The 16117-nt window shown below is 44.1% G+C and overlaps 1 protein-coding gene across 8 annotated transcripts in view; it reads left to right on the forward strand.

Annotated features, from left to right (window-relative positions):
- Dnah14 (dynein axonemal heavy chain 14) overlaps positions 1–16117 on the forward strand; it is a 230250-nt gene that overhangs the window by 195212 nt on the left and 18921 nt on the right. For 7 of the 8 annotated variants that reach the window (XR_004109335.1, XM_031336881.1, XM_031336892.1 and 4 more), the window contains 7 exons: positions 3655–3891; positions 4778–4924; positions 5344–5429; positions 7813–7969; positions 9331–9541; positions 11643–11745; positions 15093–15320. Coding sequence is in view for 7 of the 8 variants with exons in the window: in XM_031336881.1 (XP_031192741.1) it covers positions 3655–3891; positions 4778–4924; positions 5344–5429; positions 7813–7969; positions 9331–9541; positions 11643–11745; positions 15093–15320 (1169 nt within the window). In the remaining variant the exon portion in view is untranslated. The remainder of the gene's footprint in view (positions 1–3654; positions 3892–4777; positions 4925–5343; positions 5430–7812; positions 7970–9330; positions 9542–11642; positions 11746–15092; positions 15321–16117) is intronic. The other variant, XM_031336896.1, reaches the window with a different exon arrangement.

The following is a 16117-nucleotide window of genomic DNA, read 5'->3' on the forward strand; positions in this document are numbered from 1 at the left end:
AGCCTGGTCTACAGAGTGAGCTCCAGGACAGCCAGGGCTACACAGAGAAACCCTGTCTTGAAAAAAACAAACAAACAAACAAAAAAAAAGACTTATTTATTATTATATGTAAGTATACTGTAACTGTCTTCAGACACACCAGAAGAGGGTGTCAGATTTCATTATGGGTGGTTGTGAGCCACCATGTGGTTACTGGGATTTGAACTCAGGACTTTCGGAAGACCAGTCTATGTTCTTAACAGCTGAGCCATCTCTCCAGCCCTGGGATGAGACTTTTAAGCTCTATGGTGTATCAGAATTGATGCTGAGAGGGAAATGTATGATATAAATATATAAAAATAGATCTCAGGAGTGGAGAAATGGCTCAACAGTTAGAGCATATACTGCTCTTACAAAAGACTCAAGTTTGGTCCCTAGTACCCAGCTCAGGCACATCACAACTGCATACAACTACAATTCCATGACGATCCAATGCCTGCTGGTACCTGCACATACCCTCATATAGGCAGACATACATACCAACAATTTAAAAACTAAAAATAAGTTTAAAAAAGAAAAGGTCTCCAATCAGAAAAAAAAATCTACCTCAATAAATGTTTCTTTTAAAAGAGCACCAAAGTGATTGTCTCCCACTTTCTCATTTAAAGCATGTTTTAAGACTGCATTACCATTGAATATTATATTCACATAAAACAGCTAAATAAGGGGCTGTGAAGAGAAGAGCTCAGCGGTTAAATGCACGTGCTGCTCCTAAAGACGGCCCGGGTTTGGTTCCCAGCACCAACACTTGTCAGCTCACAACTGCTTGTAACTCCAGCTCAAAGAGATCTGATGGTCTCTCTGACCTCTGAAGGCACCGCACTCTCCTGCACATAGACATGAATATATATACATACATTTAAAATAAAATTTTAAATAATTTAAAATAAAATATCTTAAAATAAAAACAAATCTTTAATAAAAGAAGTCAATGCCGTAGAATAAAGAGCCCAGAAATTAACTCATATATTTGTATTCAATTATTGGGAAAACTGGATGAGCATATATAAAAGGCTGAAGTTGGATCTTTATTTATGCCAAACACAAGCATTAAGCCTAAAGGGATTAGAGATGTAAATGTAAGGCCTGAGGCTATAGAAGTTCCAGCAGAGGGAGACAATGGCTCCCAGCACCCGCATCCAAAAGTCAGGCACAGTTGTGTGTGCTTGAACCCAAGCTCATTGGCCAGCCAGGGGTGCTGACTCTGGGAGCCTAGGGTTCACTGAGAGATGCTATTTTAAAAACAGAGAGGGAAAATGGCTGAGCAAAATCACTAGCCATTGATCTCCGGCCACTGCATGTACACACATGTGCAAGCACATCCACAAGAACACATCACACACACACATACACACCACACACACACACACCACACCTATACACACCACACACATCACTAAGCACATACACACACACACACATACATAGCACACACACCACACACACACATACACACACACTGCACTGACACACACATGTACACACACATACACCACACACATCACCAAACACATACACACACAGACATACATACATAGTACACACACCACACACACACATGCACACACACTGCACTGACACACACCACACACATACCACACATACACACACAGACATACATACATACATAGCACACACACAACACACACACACACACACTCACACAGACTTTTTCAAAAAGTCCTTAACAGTTAACAAAGAAAAGGTCTATGTTATTGGTATTAGTCACTAGTATAAAACACCTAAAAGAAATAATTTGAGGAAAGAGGGATTATCTAGGTTCACTTTGAAGGGAGTTACACGTTCAGGGGTTCAGGGGTGTCAGTCTGAGGCTGAGAGCAGAGCCTTTCACACAGCTCCTTCACACCCCTGTGATCAGGTGGATCAGGAAGCAGCAAGCCTGGGCTAGAACCACTGTTAAGACCCACCCAACTAGCAGATCCTTCCGTATAGATCCCAGAGATTCCAGATGTCTGAGACAGAGCCGCTGGCTAACGACCACCCTTTCACATGTGTACCTGTGAAGAACACTGGCGGTGGCAGTGGCCTCTAACCTTTATGAACTCCTGGTGGAATTGTAAAGATGAAGGATAGAATGGCATTTCCCCAAAACATTAAAGACAGAAAAATCAGTTAACTCAACAATCCCACTCCGGGTATGTGTCCAAAGGATTGTGGTCGAATCTGGAAGACATGTTGGAAGTTGTATTCATAGCAGTGCATTTATGACAGCGGACAGGTGTATGCAGCCACATGTCTGCCAGTGGATGGAAGGATAAGCAAATTTTGACATTAATGCAATTGGAATAGAATTTATTTTTTTATTGATTTAAGTTTTATTGTATTATGATGAGAAAAGATACATGATTTCAATTTATCTGAATTTGTTAACATTTAAAAACATATTTTAAGTAAATAGAATTAAATCACATTCTTGATTCCCTTTTGTACCCCAGCTCCTCCCAGAGACCCCCTTCAATACCTACAATACCTTTTTGTCATATTTTTTTAAATTTATAAAATAACAATAAAAATGAGTATTATAAAAGTTGTTTGATATAAAACAACAATCAATTTAAGTCTTTTGTAGATGCTTGTCTACAGCAATACTGAAAATACATACCTTTTTCTCCATATAAATTTTAAATAACTCCAAACATATTAACTGTATATTTTAAAATAATACATCACTACTAGTATTTTCTTAAATGAACATAAATATATGAAGTGTTTTTGTTTGTTTGTTTTGTATTTAGTAGAGCTTAAAATCTGGCTCTTTCTGTGGTACAAGCCCAAAATAAGAACAATTTTTAGACACTGGATTTCACTGTAATAAGGCTGTACTTCAATGACCCTCACATCACCAAAGGATTTTACCTCCATCGTAGCTAAGCTGAGAGTTGACAGTTCTGCTGCGCCAAGGAATAAATTGTAGGCATGATTTTTGGATACAGACTTCCTGCTGTGGTCAAAGCTATTTGACTTGAATGAGTGACTTTATTCTCAGCCCACAGAGAGCAGGTTACATTCATTTATGAAATTGTTAATTGAAACAGTTGGTGAATGACTTTATGGATAGTCCATCTTAATACACACACCACTTAATAAATGAATGGAATAGAATTTAAAAGAAAGGAAATCCCATTACACAGAGCATGACTGAGTATTAATGACATTTGTTGGGTGAGGTAAGATAGTCACAAAAATACAAACGCTACTCTACGAGGTGTCTGAGGATGTCAGTTTACATAAACAGGATAGGCTCTTGGCCACCAGAACTTGGAGGAGGGTATATGTGACTGTGGAACAGAGAAACGTAATACTGAGCCCTGTGCTGAAAGGGTTAAAATGGTCAGCACTGTCATTTCTCCCATAACAAAACATATCCAGTTAGTACGTCTGTCTGTCGTGGTTCGTGAGACAGAACTCATGGCCTCATGCATGCTAGACAAGCCATCCTGCCATTGAGCTGCGTTCCCCGCCCCTCTAGCTGATTTTTGGATATGAAGCGGCTCTTTACTCAACAACAAATACCTGCCAGTTATCTCCTCAGTAAGGAGTCACTAGAGGGTGTGGGGTTTCCCTCTCCTATGACCGGTTTCCTTTCTCTATTAGGTATATTTGAAATACGGAGAAAGGAGTATCTCCAGTGGGTGCCAGACCTGAGATGGAGGCAGTGCCAGTACATCAGCAACCAAATGGAGCCCTTCTCCCTCCTGTGCAAGTCACTCCTGTCAAATGAGCTACAGTGGAATGCCTTCAGGGACGCTAAGGCCGTGTACTCTCTAATAAGCACGCCCTTCTTCTCAGACGCGCCTTTACCTCAGAAAAATTTCAGATCAGCAAAGGAGGGTAGGGACCCTTTAGCTCTTTAACCTACCCTTACCAAACATGTGCATGCATGTGGAGATTTCCAGTGTGTAAAGGTAGACCATGAGCCTTGTGCGGTGACACATACCTCTAATCCCAGCACTTGGGAGGCAGAGGCAGGTGCATCTCTGAATTTGAGGTCAGCCTGGCCTACAGAGTAAGTTCCAGGGAAGCCCTGTCTCAGACGGACAGACAGACAGACAGACAGACAGACAGACAGATCGAAGAGGTAGATCCCACCAAATGGAAGCAAGGATGTCGCTGTGTTCTGCGTGGCACATTTTGAGTCTGGGCAAACCTCACAATCACCTTAGCAAGGGAATTTTATGAATGGCGCTGTCTAGGTGAGAAGCTGGTGGGGTTTCTGAGGTTTGGAAACATTGAGTATGCCAGGATATCATTGCAGCCCACTGGCTGGCTCTGAGTCTTGTATCGGAGGGAGCCTTTGTGGAGTCCTCTTTTGTGGAGCCAATGTGTTCTAAAAGTCACACAGGAGCAGGACACACAGCCCAGGAGGAGAGAGAGCATCTGCCCAACATAGCGAGGTACCTGGGTTCAGTCCCCAGGACGTGAAAAAGAAAGAAAAAGATACCCACGAAAACCACAGGAAGCCCAAGGAAGAGCTGCACAGGAAGTGGGTCTTTAAGGGGTGCTGTTTTGTCATAGCTCCCACTCTTCTTTCTGCTTTGACCTCTGCTCTCTGTTTTTCTCACCCCCTTTCCCTGTGAGAGCCCGGCCCCCGACCTATTTACTTTGCAAAGAACTCCCAAGTTTACCCAGTCATGATTGAACTTACACATACCAAGGGACTTTTATTTTTTAAACCAGAATATTAGTACATTCAAAAAATGTTTTTCTATCATCCAAGCTGTACATAAAGTTAAATGTTGGGGAAAGGCCAGGGAAGCAGCACGCGTAGGAACAGCTGTGGCTGGAAACAAGGCCTGGAGGGCATCTGCCCAAAGCAAGACCATCACCAGGGTAAAGAGAGTCGATGTGGTTATCCTTTGTAAAGGTACCATTTAAGTTTTCAAACTTGTTGCAATCTTGTTTGAACGTCTGTGGGTTTTCATTTCCCAGTATGTTTCAGGCATTATGAGTAGAAATCTCTTATGTGTACACTGACACTCGACAGAAGATGTGTTGAGGCCGGACTGTGGCCTTTGCTCCATGTCCTCCTATAGCTTTTGTATCCCACGGTTACATCCTGAGCCTCATCCCTCCTCTCACATCCCTATCCACCCACGTCATCTAGACCCACTTCTACTTCCTGATGGATGGTTAGTGATACCCCAGGTTTTAGGAATAACACTCTCTCACTTAGTCCGCCATGTTTCCTTCTGGGACTTTATAATGTAAGTTTGTATCATAAGGTATTGTAGTGGCACAATGTCCTGTTGCTAACTTCATTCTCTTTCTCTTGATGGCTTCTAGCTGAACTTATAGATGAAAACGATGAAATGTTTAACCCTATAACTTTTCCTTGGGAAAAACTCACTCAATTTCAAAGGCTTATCTTGGTAAGATATGCTAAGTCAAAAGATTAAGATAAGTAAATTTATTGGTAGTTTGAATCCCTCAAAGTTAATTTTCTAAACAAAATATACTTGACTTCTGAAAGCTAAGATTCACTAAACCTTAGTGGGGGAGGGCACCAGCACTCCACCCTGATATTCTTTCGTGTGGTGGCCATGTCCCTTAGTCATCCTCTGTGGACAAGACGAAGCACTGAGAGATGAATTGAGTTGCCTGCTGCCACCATTGTCTCCCTGTTCTTTTGAGACCCACACCCCGACCCCACCCCGACCCCTGCCTATAGCACTTAGTTTTTGCCCTGCTCCTCCATGCTATAATTACAGGAACAGAACCAGTCTTTAGGGAGAAGACAGCAACTGCCCAATCTAGTTATGACTGGTAGTGTGTCTGATTTCTGGGTTTTAATGTCCAGAAGCATATGGCTGAATCACATTCACCAACGTGGCAATTAAGAAGGCAGCATCTCATATAGCTCATATAGAGAGGGAGAGAGACAAAGAGGGAGAGGGGAGGGGGAGGGCTTTCTTCCATGTTCTTTTATTAGGCTACCAGCAGAAGGTGTGACCCAGAATAGATGTGGGTCTGCCAGATGCATCTCAATTTGGGGTTTTCGTTAATTCCAAATATAGTCAAGTTGACAACTAAGAAGTTGCCATCATAAGAGGGAAAGACGATGAAGAACAGATAGGACCATCCAGAACATTCCCATGGGTATCTGTGGCTACTTGTGAAAAGTAATTTAGAAAAGGGGAGAATGAAAACTAATTCTTCTTCCTCCTACCCCTCAAAGCAAAGGTTTTGAGAGGAAAACTCACCCAAATGCCCAAGAGGTCACTTAAAGACAGAAGACGCTTAGTGGGCAGCTTGATGGTGGCAGGGATCAGGATCCCGCTTCAGAGCCTGGGCTCTCAGTAAGGAAGCTGTCAGACTAACCTGATCATTTGGTGGTGGTTTGAATAAGAAAGCCTCCCATAGGCGCATCCATCTGAATGCTTAGTCATCAGGGAGTAGCACTGCTTGAGAAGGATTAGGAGGCGTGGCGCTACTAGAGTGGAGGTAGCCTAGTTGAAAGAACTGTACCACTGGAGGTTGCCTTTGAGGTTTCAAAAGTCCATGCCAGTCTACCAGTCTAGTCTCTCTGGCTCTCTCTTGCTCTTTCTCTCTCTCTCTCTCTCTCTCTCTCTCTCTCTCTCTCTCTCTCTCTCTCTCTCTTTCTCTCTCTCTCTCTGCCTGCCACCATGCTTTCTCACATAATGGATTAAGCCTCTGAAAATGTAAGCAAGCCCCCAATTTAAGGATTTAATTTTTTTAAGATTTATTTATTATATGTAAGTACATTGTAGCTGTCTTCAGACACACCAGAAGAGGGTGTCAGATCTCATTATGGATGGTTGTGAGCCACCATGTGGTTACTGGGATTTGAACTCAGGACCTTTGGAAGAGCAGTCAGTGCTCTTACCCGCTGAGCCATCTCACCAGCCCAAGGACTTATTTTTATAAGAGTGTCTTAGTCATGGGATTTTTTTCACAGAAACAGAACAGAGACTAAAGACACTGACTGACTAGAACACTGTCTCATTAACTCTGTGGGAGTCTGCTGTGAAAACCCAGATTTCCTATGTGCTCCCAACCTGCATTTTTAAAAGTATACATACTACATTAGACACAGAGTTTCCAATACTTGACTTTCCCACCCCCCTTTGGAAAATAGCAACTTCCCATGGTTCTGCCTGGTCCATTCTCAGTCTCAGATTCAGACTTACCTCCCTTGCAGAAACACTGAACTTGCTCAGAACATATTTCATGATCATTCTGTAAAGATGTGTCACATAGGTGGTTTGTGCATGCGGCAGTCTCCACTGGGAAGTTCTGTGCTCACTACATGTGTACTACATGTGCGTCCAACATGGCTCACCTGTCCACAGCTCTCTTCAGACCTGTATTCTGTCCCACTGAAACTTACAGACCAGGCCATTGGCTTTTGTCTTATGAACGGAAGGATTATATGTCTTCCAGTTGGGTTATCTTGGGTCTTCCCACTCCAGACAAGATGGGTTCTTCTTGTTCTACAAAAGAACAGCCAGAACAGGAACTCCCTAGGAAAAAAAATCCTTTTGCAGGGCAAGAGGGCACAATGTGGACCTGTGCAGCCTATGCAAGCTCTTTCACTGAGTATGGAAGAGCGGTGTAGGGGCCACAGGTAGCTGGGGATGGGAGCAAGGTGAGTGAGAAGACCACCAATGGTCAGACCCCCTCCCCAACAGCAAACCAGCAAGCTCTAGCTGGAGCCCTGGTTTCATTTTTACCTCTGGGGAGAGCCCTGCGAGTGGATTTTAAACTTACCTTGTCTTCCTGTTTCTTTTTCAGATTAAAATTCTTCGGCCAGACCGCTTAGAAAATTCAATAAAGAAATTTATAACTGAAAAAATGGGAAGTGAATATATCCCTGATACTACAGTTAATCTGAAAGAGTCATTCAGCGAGTCTACTGCTCAAACACCGCTGATCCTCACCCACTCCTATGGTGAGCCATCAACTGGAGACGGATGCTCCCTCACGGTCCTGGCACCTCATAAACTGAGGGCCGCTGTTCCCTCTGATAATCCCAATACTCATGAAGTGGGGGACAAAAATATCCTAAGTTCAAAGTCATCCTCAGCTTTGAGGTTTTTTTAGGCCAGGCAATGCTATATGACCCTACCTGGAAGAACAGCAACCCCTCATCCCCCCAAAAAAGGGGGATGTGGAGAAGTAAACTCTGTGCCCAGTTCTTCTATGTTCAAAGCTTCATGTCTTTCTAACCTATCTGAGAAGGGATTTAAACTTTAAACTATATTAAGGATAAATCTTTCTAAAAATATAAAAGAATCAAGGTTACAAAATGTATTAGAGCTAATTAATTTTCTGGTAGAAAATATCTTCAAGCACATGATATTCTTCTGCAAGTTAGGATCACCCCTTAAATATTTGAACTGTCGCCATCCACAGTGGTCTTGAACTCCAGTTCTGTAGTGCACCGTGTTTATTAAGGTCGCAGCTGTCTGCCCCCAAGCCGTGGTCACTTCTTGTATTTGGCTCACAATGAACAGCTTTTCTGGTGCCTATTTTAAAAGAAGCAGGGGGTGACTGTGGGAAGTAGGTTGTGTGCCCCCCTAACTCCCCACCTTGGCTGCTTGCCTCTGCTCTGCAGGCCTTCAGAGAGCCTTGCTTCAGTTTTCTTCAGGTCTTCTTCACACTTGAAAATCAGGGCACCCTGGGAGTCTCCCCTCACCACCGACCCGAGGCTTCCTCACGTGATCATGGTGTCACGTGATCATGGTGCACCAGGCTATGCGACTGACTCCTGTAAAGATGCCAGCTGCTCATTGGAAACCTCCCTCCCACAATGGTAGCTACCCACTAGCCATCCTCCCCCTGCCCCATTTAACAACAGGAGATACACTCCTTTCTTTATGAGCTAGCTAAGGATTTACAACACACTTTTCCTAAGACACTTTTGCTGCCCAAACCTGTGCACACACTTTGCACACTCATATCTAGTTTCAAGAATAGCTTTTTAAAAAAAAAAAACCATGATGTTGTAGCTGGGTGAGCAGGCATTGCGAGCGTTTGTGGCGTGCATAACCAGAGGGCAAAGGGACAAGCAGATACAGGCATGACAACCAGCCACTGCTCCTGAGCTGCTACGGTTCCCAGACATTGGAAAACTTGTATCCCAGGCCAGCAAGTGACAGAGACAAACTTTGAACTGCAGGCTTTAATTTCAAAACCTGAACTATTCTCCCGCAACACCACCAGAGCACGGTAACCTCCTCTCACCAGCCCACAGCGGGTGCAGGATTGCGTTTGTGGAGGGAATTAAGTGCTCTCCGCATTGTTGTGCAGGGATTGACCTCAACAGTCTCGTCCTGAGGTTTGCAGAAGAGTTCAAAGGAACGACCCCGGAGCTAACCATGATTTCCCTGGGCCGAGACCAGGAAACCAAAGCAGAGGAAATCATTTCCAAGGCAGTGAGAAAAAGGCATCAGTGGGTCTTCCTGCAGAACTGCCACCTCGCGGCGTCCTTCATGCCAAGGCTCGTTACCATCATAGACTCGTAAGTTCCGGGTTTGCCTGTCTGGGAGTAGATTAATCATCCACACTGTGAAGTCACCCTGCAAAGAACAATGCATGTGTGGCGATGCTGAGGCAGCGTCCTGGGCCACTAGGGAACAACACACAGCCACTGTGAAAAACTCCTGGGAGCGCACCGGCTTTGCTCGTCTTGCTTTTAAATGCCTGCTCGGATTGTGTTCTCCATCTTCTTTAGCGTTCGCTCGTGTTCAGATCAGTGACACGTGGCTTTTAATATTTTACGTGACTGCAAGCAGCAAAGCACAAGACCTCAGATCCAGCTCTCAGCAGTGTTTCCTGAATGGCTTGTCTTTAAGCTGCTCCCACGCTCCTCAGCTGCGGTCATGTGTGGCCAGTAGCGTGGAGCAAGGGTGTTAAGTCCTGCCTTGTAGTTCTTAGGCTTTGAGTATGAAAAAGGAGATTTCAGTTAAATTGTAACTGCCCAACTGTGATTTCTGAATTCTCGCCCAAGACGCTTTGTGCTAGTCTCAGACTGTCACTCCTTTAGCAGCTTAAACACTCACGGTGGGGGGCGGAGGGTGGTGTGTGTGGGGGTGCGGAATCACACTTAAATCACCAAGAGTCAGAGCAGATCATTTAGTTAGATAACATCCCTAGATGCAGACTTTGGGAGAAGACAGTTATTTGTGCCATGTCACACATTATTCATTTAAAACACTTGCAGGCATGTTCTCTTTGCCACTTCCATGATAGGCACTGTGGACTCAGCATGACCAGTAGGGGCTCAGAGCACCACAACCAGAAGAGGCAGAGAAATGGGCCGATATTGAGAACATCTCTGGAGTAGTCGGCCAACCACACTGGGGTTGGTTTGGTTTTGAGAAGGAGGGAAAGAGTTGGGTAAATGAGGAGGATCTAGGAAGAGTTGGAAACGAGGAAAGAACGTGGTCAAAATATATTGTAAGAAATTCTCAAAAATTAAACATTTTAAATGGCTACTCCTAAATTTACGAACTAAGTAACTATGTTCACGGTATGTTGCTAAGAAGGAAAAATACCAAGCTAGAAATAACGGGTACATTGGGATATTTTCATTTAAGAGTAAGAAGAGAGTCAACAGAGGACAAAGAAAGCATTGAGTGGAACTACAGGTTATTCAGGGTGTTCTCATTTTTCTGTTTCCTTTTGTATTTCAGTGATGGGTTTGCTTTTATTATTTTGGCTCATTCTATAAAGTGTGTGTGTGTGTGTGTGTGTGTGTGTGTAAGCATGCCACAATGCACATGTGGCAGACAGAAGACACCTTTTTAAGTCCTCTGCTTCTAGCATGTGGGTGCTGGGGATCAAAGTCAGGCTGTCTGGCTCGCTGACCAGGGCCTCTCTCTGGCCAGCCTGGCCCCCTTTCACTTTCTTTTCTAGTTCTCTTTTGTTGTTGATGTTGTTTTGTTTTGTTTTTTTGTTTTTCGAGACAGGGTTTCTCTGTGTAGCCCTGGCTGTCCTGGAACTCACTTTGTAGACCAGGCTAGCCTCGAACTCAGAAATCCGCCTGCCTCTGCTTCCCAAGTGCTGGGATTAAAGGCGTGCGCCACCACCGCTCGGCTGGGGTTTTGTTTATTTGGTTGGTTGGTTGGTTGGTTGGTTGGTTGGTTGGTTGGTTGACTTGGCCATGTTTTTAGGAAATAACTCAATCTTGAACATGAACCTCATAGATAACAAAGTCATGCCACAGTGTCAAAACTTGGATACTCAAGAGCTCTCACCTTAAACTTTCCTGCAGGAACGTGGCAGATGTGCTAGCTCTTTGCAGTGTAGCTTGGTAATGCCACTCTACATTACTCCAGCTTCCCTCCCAAGTGAAAGCATGTGCTGCCATGCCTAGCTTTCACTTCACGTCATGTTTTATAAGGTTTCCTAAGTTACTGTAATGAGCTTATGATTTTTTTTCTTAAAGGAAAGAAAAATAGAAATTGATGCATCTTTACAATTCTTTGCGCATCATCAAAACTCTTGTAAAGAGATGTCTCTTTGGCATTAAAGTAAGGTCACAGGAACTTTAAAATGCTCTGTCTCTAAGATGATACTGCACATTTTTGTAATATTTACATTTTTGTATTTTTTTGCAGGTTTAGTAATCCAGATAAGGAGCTAGATCCTGACTTTAGGCTTTGGCTAAGCTCAAAAGCATATAGTTTTTTCCCAATTACCATTCTTCAGAAAGGCGTGAAGGTAAGAACAAACTGGCAGGATTCCAGTGTTGATGGGCACGCCCCGCTTGAGAATGAAGCCCTGACACTCATCACTGAGATGAGAACTCAGCTGGATTTGCTGCCAGCTCTGGCTAGGTGTGGAAGAGCCACCACAGAACGGAGACCTGCTTCCAACTCCTAGCTCTGACCCTTGCTTCTCAGGGAGGATGCCCTGCTTCCATTTGTAAACCATGATGCAAATGTCTATGTAGCTTTTTCCTTTTTCTCTCACTATGCTGCCCAGGCTGGCCTTGAACTCCTGAGAATGAACTATCCCCCATCTCAGCTTCCTGAGTATCAGTATGTGCCATTACACCTAACTATGTGGCATTTTCTTATTTCTATTCCTCTTGGCCATTTTATGGTTTGTTAACTCTCTGGGGAATTCTAACAGAAAGCAAACAGATTATCTGCTAAACTAACCTTAATTGTGGATTATGTCTGACTTCTGACCCACTGTGCAGACTTGGCCAGTCTTGTTAAGGGCCCAGCTGGCCTAAAGATAGATTCCACACAGCAGAGGTACTAATGAAGACACAGGTGAAATGTCATATGCAGACCATGCCTGGCCAGACAGATTCCTACAGACACCTTCCTGAGACACTGTTCCCTAATTCTACCACCTCTGCTGTGTACAAAAACTCAGAGCCACGTCCCACAGTCCTGCCCTGGAGCAGACAGAGAAATGTGAACCTTTCAGCCAGTGGCTTACGATGTCCTGTTTACTTCCCAAGGTCTGGCTGACTGTGACCTCAAGCGGTCTTCTCCCTTTGGCTGGGAGTGGAAGTGGAGAGGCAGTAGTTAACAAAGAGGGACATAAAGGACACTTTATTTCAAAGGGCACTTACTTCAATTAGGTCTATTGCTCTAATTCCACTTTAAGAGTATCAATAAAGCTGGGCATGGTGGTGCCTTTAAATCCTAGCACTCAGGAGACAAGGCAGGAAGTGGATCTCTATAAATTAGAGGCCAGCTTAGTCTACATCTACATGGAGAGTTCCAAGCCCATCTCAAAACAAAACAATGGTTAGAAAACTCCCTTCTGCCCAGAATGATGCACTTACCTTTCAAAGCAAAAAATCTCTCTTTTTCTGTAACTCTGGAGGGGAGGAGAGGTTACCATGCCAGTCATCTCTACGTGCTCTAGTGACATCTTAGAGACCCATCACACACAGGTACACACAAAGGAGCTGATGTGAGCCACACATAAGTAATAAGTCCGATCCTGAATATAGAAATCACAGGTTCATACATACACTGTCCATATAACACATCTGCACAGCCACAAGTATTTATGTGCTATATATCATAACAATTGCATGAATACTCTATTTCCCAATGTCTCAATCAATTACATTCTCAGCTTGTGTATGTGAGTGTGTGTGTGTGTGTAGGTATCAAGACTCCCTAGCAGCCACACACTCACAAAACCCTCACAGGCTACCCCAGGGAAGGAATCGGCGGGCACCTGGATCCCCAAGATAATCAATTGAGTCGCACAAAGTCACCACTCTCCCTGCTAATATGAGTAATGACTGGCTATGTCTGTTGGCCCAGTCAGTGTCCTGCCTCCTGTGGTTTGGCTCCCTTGCTGAGGTCCCTTACCACAGCTTAGCTACCACTGATGTAGCACACTGGCTAGCTCTGCCAGGGTCCTGCTCTGCTGGGGAATGAGCTGAGGTAAAACACAGAGTTGGACTGGACAGAAGCCAAAGCCTGAAGCTCTATGGCCTCCTAACTTGCTCTTACTGTTCTGGGGGCCGGAGGCAACACTTAACTCTTTCTCACTGTTCTGTGCTTTGTTTGATGCGCCTTGGTTTCTTGCTCTGTAGCTCTCTGTGATTTCCTAAGTGCTGGTTAACAGGAACTGTTTCACCCCATGGAATTAAGTCAAGAATCTATTGTTAGAGTTCCTTTTTCTCTTGCCCTGGAGCCTCTGGCTTGGATTCATTAACTCTTTGTAAACCAGGAAGAAAAGTGAAGAAAAGAAGGAAAATCTTTTACACAGGCAATATGCACAGACACACATGTACTCATATGTACACTCATTCTGGTTGGGCACGACCACCTGTCTCATCAACTCCACAAGTGTTTTGCATACTTACATGCATACACCTACACACATATGTATATACAAGCAGATATATGCATAGTACATTTGGTGGGTGGGCGGGGCAGAGCCCCAGATGCCACACTTCATTCTTTTCCCTTTTTGTATTTTCTTAGACAGAGGTTCTTTAAAAGACTACATCAAAGGTAAAATGTTACACAGAAGAGGTTACAGAAGGATGTGGATAGTAAGTTCAAAGCAGTCTTTTATTCTATAAGCTCGTTATAAGTTCAGAGCAACAGTTTCACATGGCCTTGCTCTATCATAGTGCACACCTGTGGCCTCATCCTTGGACCTGACCTAGAATGAAAGGCTTTCCTTGATCACAAATCTGTCCCAAGACCATTTCTCTTTTTAGTGTAATTGTGAAAGCTCATTGTATTCCTTATTCTGGGCACATTCTATTCTTGATTCTAACTTTATTATATCTTTCTGACAAAACAACTAAAACCATCTCTTAGAATCTTCTTCCTAAAATGATTTGAATCAAATCAGGAATTGTATAAAGTCGTTAATTCATCTACACAGCATTAACTCATGAAAGGTCATCTTTACATTGATCTGCAGGAAATCTGCCCAGTAGGGTGGGCTGATGCCCGAGAATTGTTAGACTCTGATAGGAAAAGTGGTATCAGCTCTAAGAAGCAATCCTGGGATAAAGTCTTTTAGGGCCTTGCCTCTCAGAGCTCACCTACCGATTGTAAGCCATGCAAAAACGCCACCTCCAGGAAGGTCACCTGCTAGCCTTAGCCACTCCTAGATGGCTCCTGACAACCTCTGAAGTTCTGTCCTTCCCAAACACTATGCTTGTGGTCGCAGTCACAGCAATCCAGTGCTGGAGTTTGTCTTTATAAATTATGAGTGAGATAGACCCCTGTGAGCTCAAGGCCAACCTCATCTACGTAGTAAGTTTCACGCTAGCCAGGGCTACAAAGTGAGACCTCATCTCAAAAATAAAATATGAATTAGAATGTGAAACAAAATCTAAAGCAATACTGTTGCCGAGGTGTTCAAGAGGCAGAAGAATAGCCCGGATTTGGACTTGATAGTGGTTCTTGGGAATAGCTGTCAGCCACATATGTCATCAGGTGCTACGAGGAGTGGCCCCTCCAGCCCATTCCCCTTTCCAGGGCTGGTTCCAGCTCCAGGCTGGTTCCCATGTATAGTCACTTGAGATTTTTGCTCACTTTTTTTTTTTTTTTTTTTTTTTTTTAAAGATCGCCGTGGAACCCCCACAGGGGTTGAAAAGCAATTTACTTCAAATGTTTGGCTATAGCGGGAGCGGAGAGGTGACCGAAGATGAGTTTGCCAAGTCTGACTGTGGACCATGGTGGAAGAAAATCCTCTTCAGCCTCTGCTTTTTCAGCGCTGTGCTCAATGAAAGGAAAGCGTACGGAACGCTGGGCTGGAACATCCCTTACAGGTTCAGTTCCTCAGACCTGGAGGTGAGTGTGGGCTCTGGAAGGCAGGCAGGCAGGAGCACAGACAGAGAGCTGTAGGCTGGGCTGAGGTAGCATGCATCTCCACAGTGCTAGAGGCGAGAAGAAAAGGCAGTGTGTGACTCAGAAACGAGGACTCACACTCCAGAGACTCTCTAGCCAGCTTCCCAGAGTACTGTCACAGCCCCACCGCTGAGGCCATACAAGGATTCCATCTTTGGACAAGTCAAATAACTCCAGGGTCCTAGTTTCTTGAGTGAAATAAAGCAGTATGGGAGGGGGACAAACCTTATTATGTACACCACAGGGTCATCATCATTATAAGATGCAACTCAGTGGCCCGGAGAGGGGGCGCAATAGTAAAGAGCGCTGGCTGTTCTTCCAGACAGAAGACCTGGTTTGAATTCCCAGCACCTCCATGATAGCTCACTGCCACGTGTAACTACAGTTCCAGGGAATCTGATGCCCATAAAACAAACACAATACAAATACAAAACAAAATACAAATTTTCAAAAGGAAGTTTCAACTTAATGAGTGTAAGTAGAGCATTTTGATTAGTTCCTGACATGTAAATCACTATTAAAACATCTCTCGGTGTTCTCATTCAAAACAGGAGGGACAACACCAAGCCACTGGCCTGACCTTTTTGCTTTTTCGAGGCAGGTCTCTCTGTGTATCCTGGGCTGTCCTGGAACTTGCTCTGTAGACCAGGCTGGCCTTGAACTCACAGATATCTGCCACCTTCTGCCTTCTGAGTGCTGGGATTAAAGATATGTACCACCATTACCCGGCAACTGGGCTT

The sequence above is a fragment of the Mastomys coucha genome, unplaced genomic scaffold (assembly GCF_008632895.1).
Source record: "Mastomys coucha isolate ucsf_1 unplaced genomic scaffold, UCSF_Mcou_1 pScaffold1, whole genome shotgun sequence".
Taxonomy (NCBI): domain Eukaryota; kingdom Metazoa; phylum Chordata; class Mammalia; order Rodentia; family Muridae; genus Mastomys; species Mastomys coucha.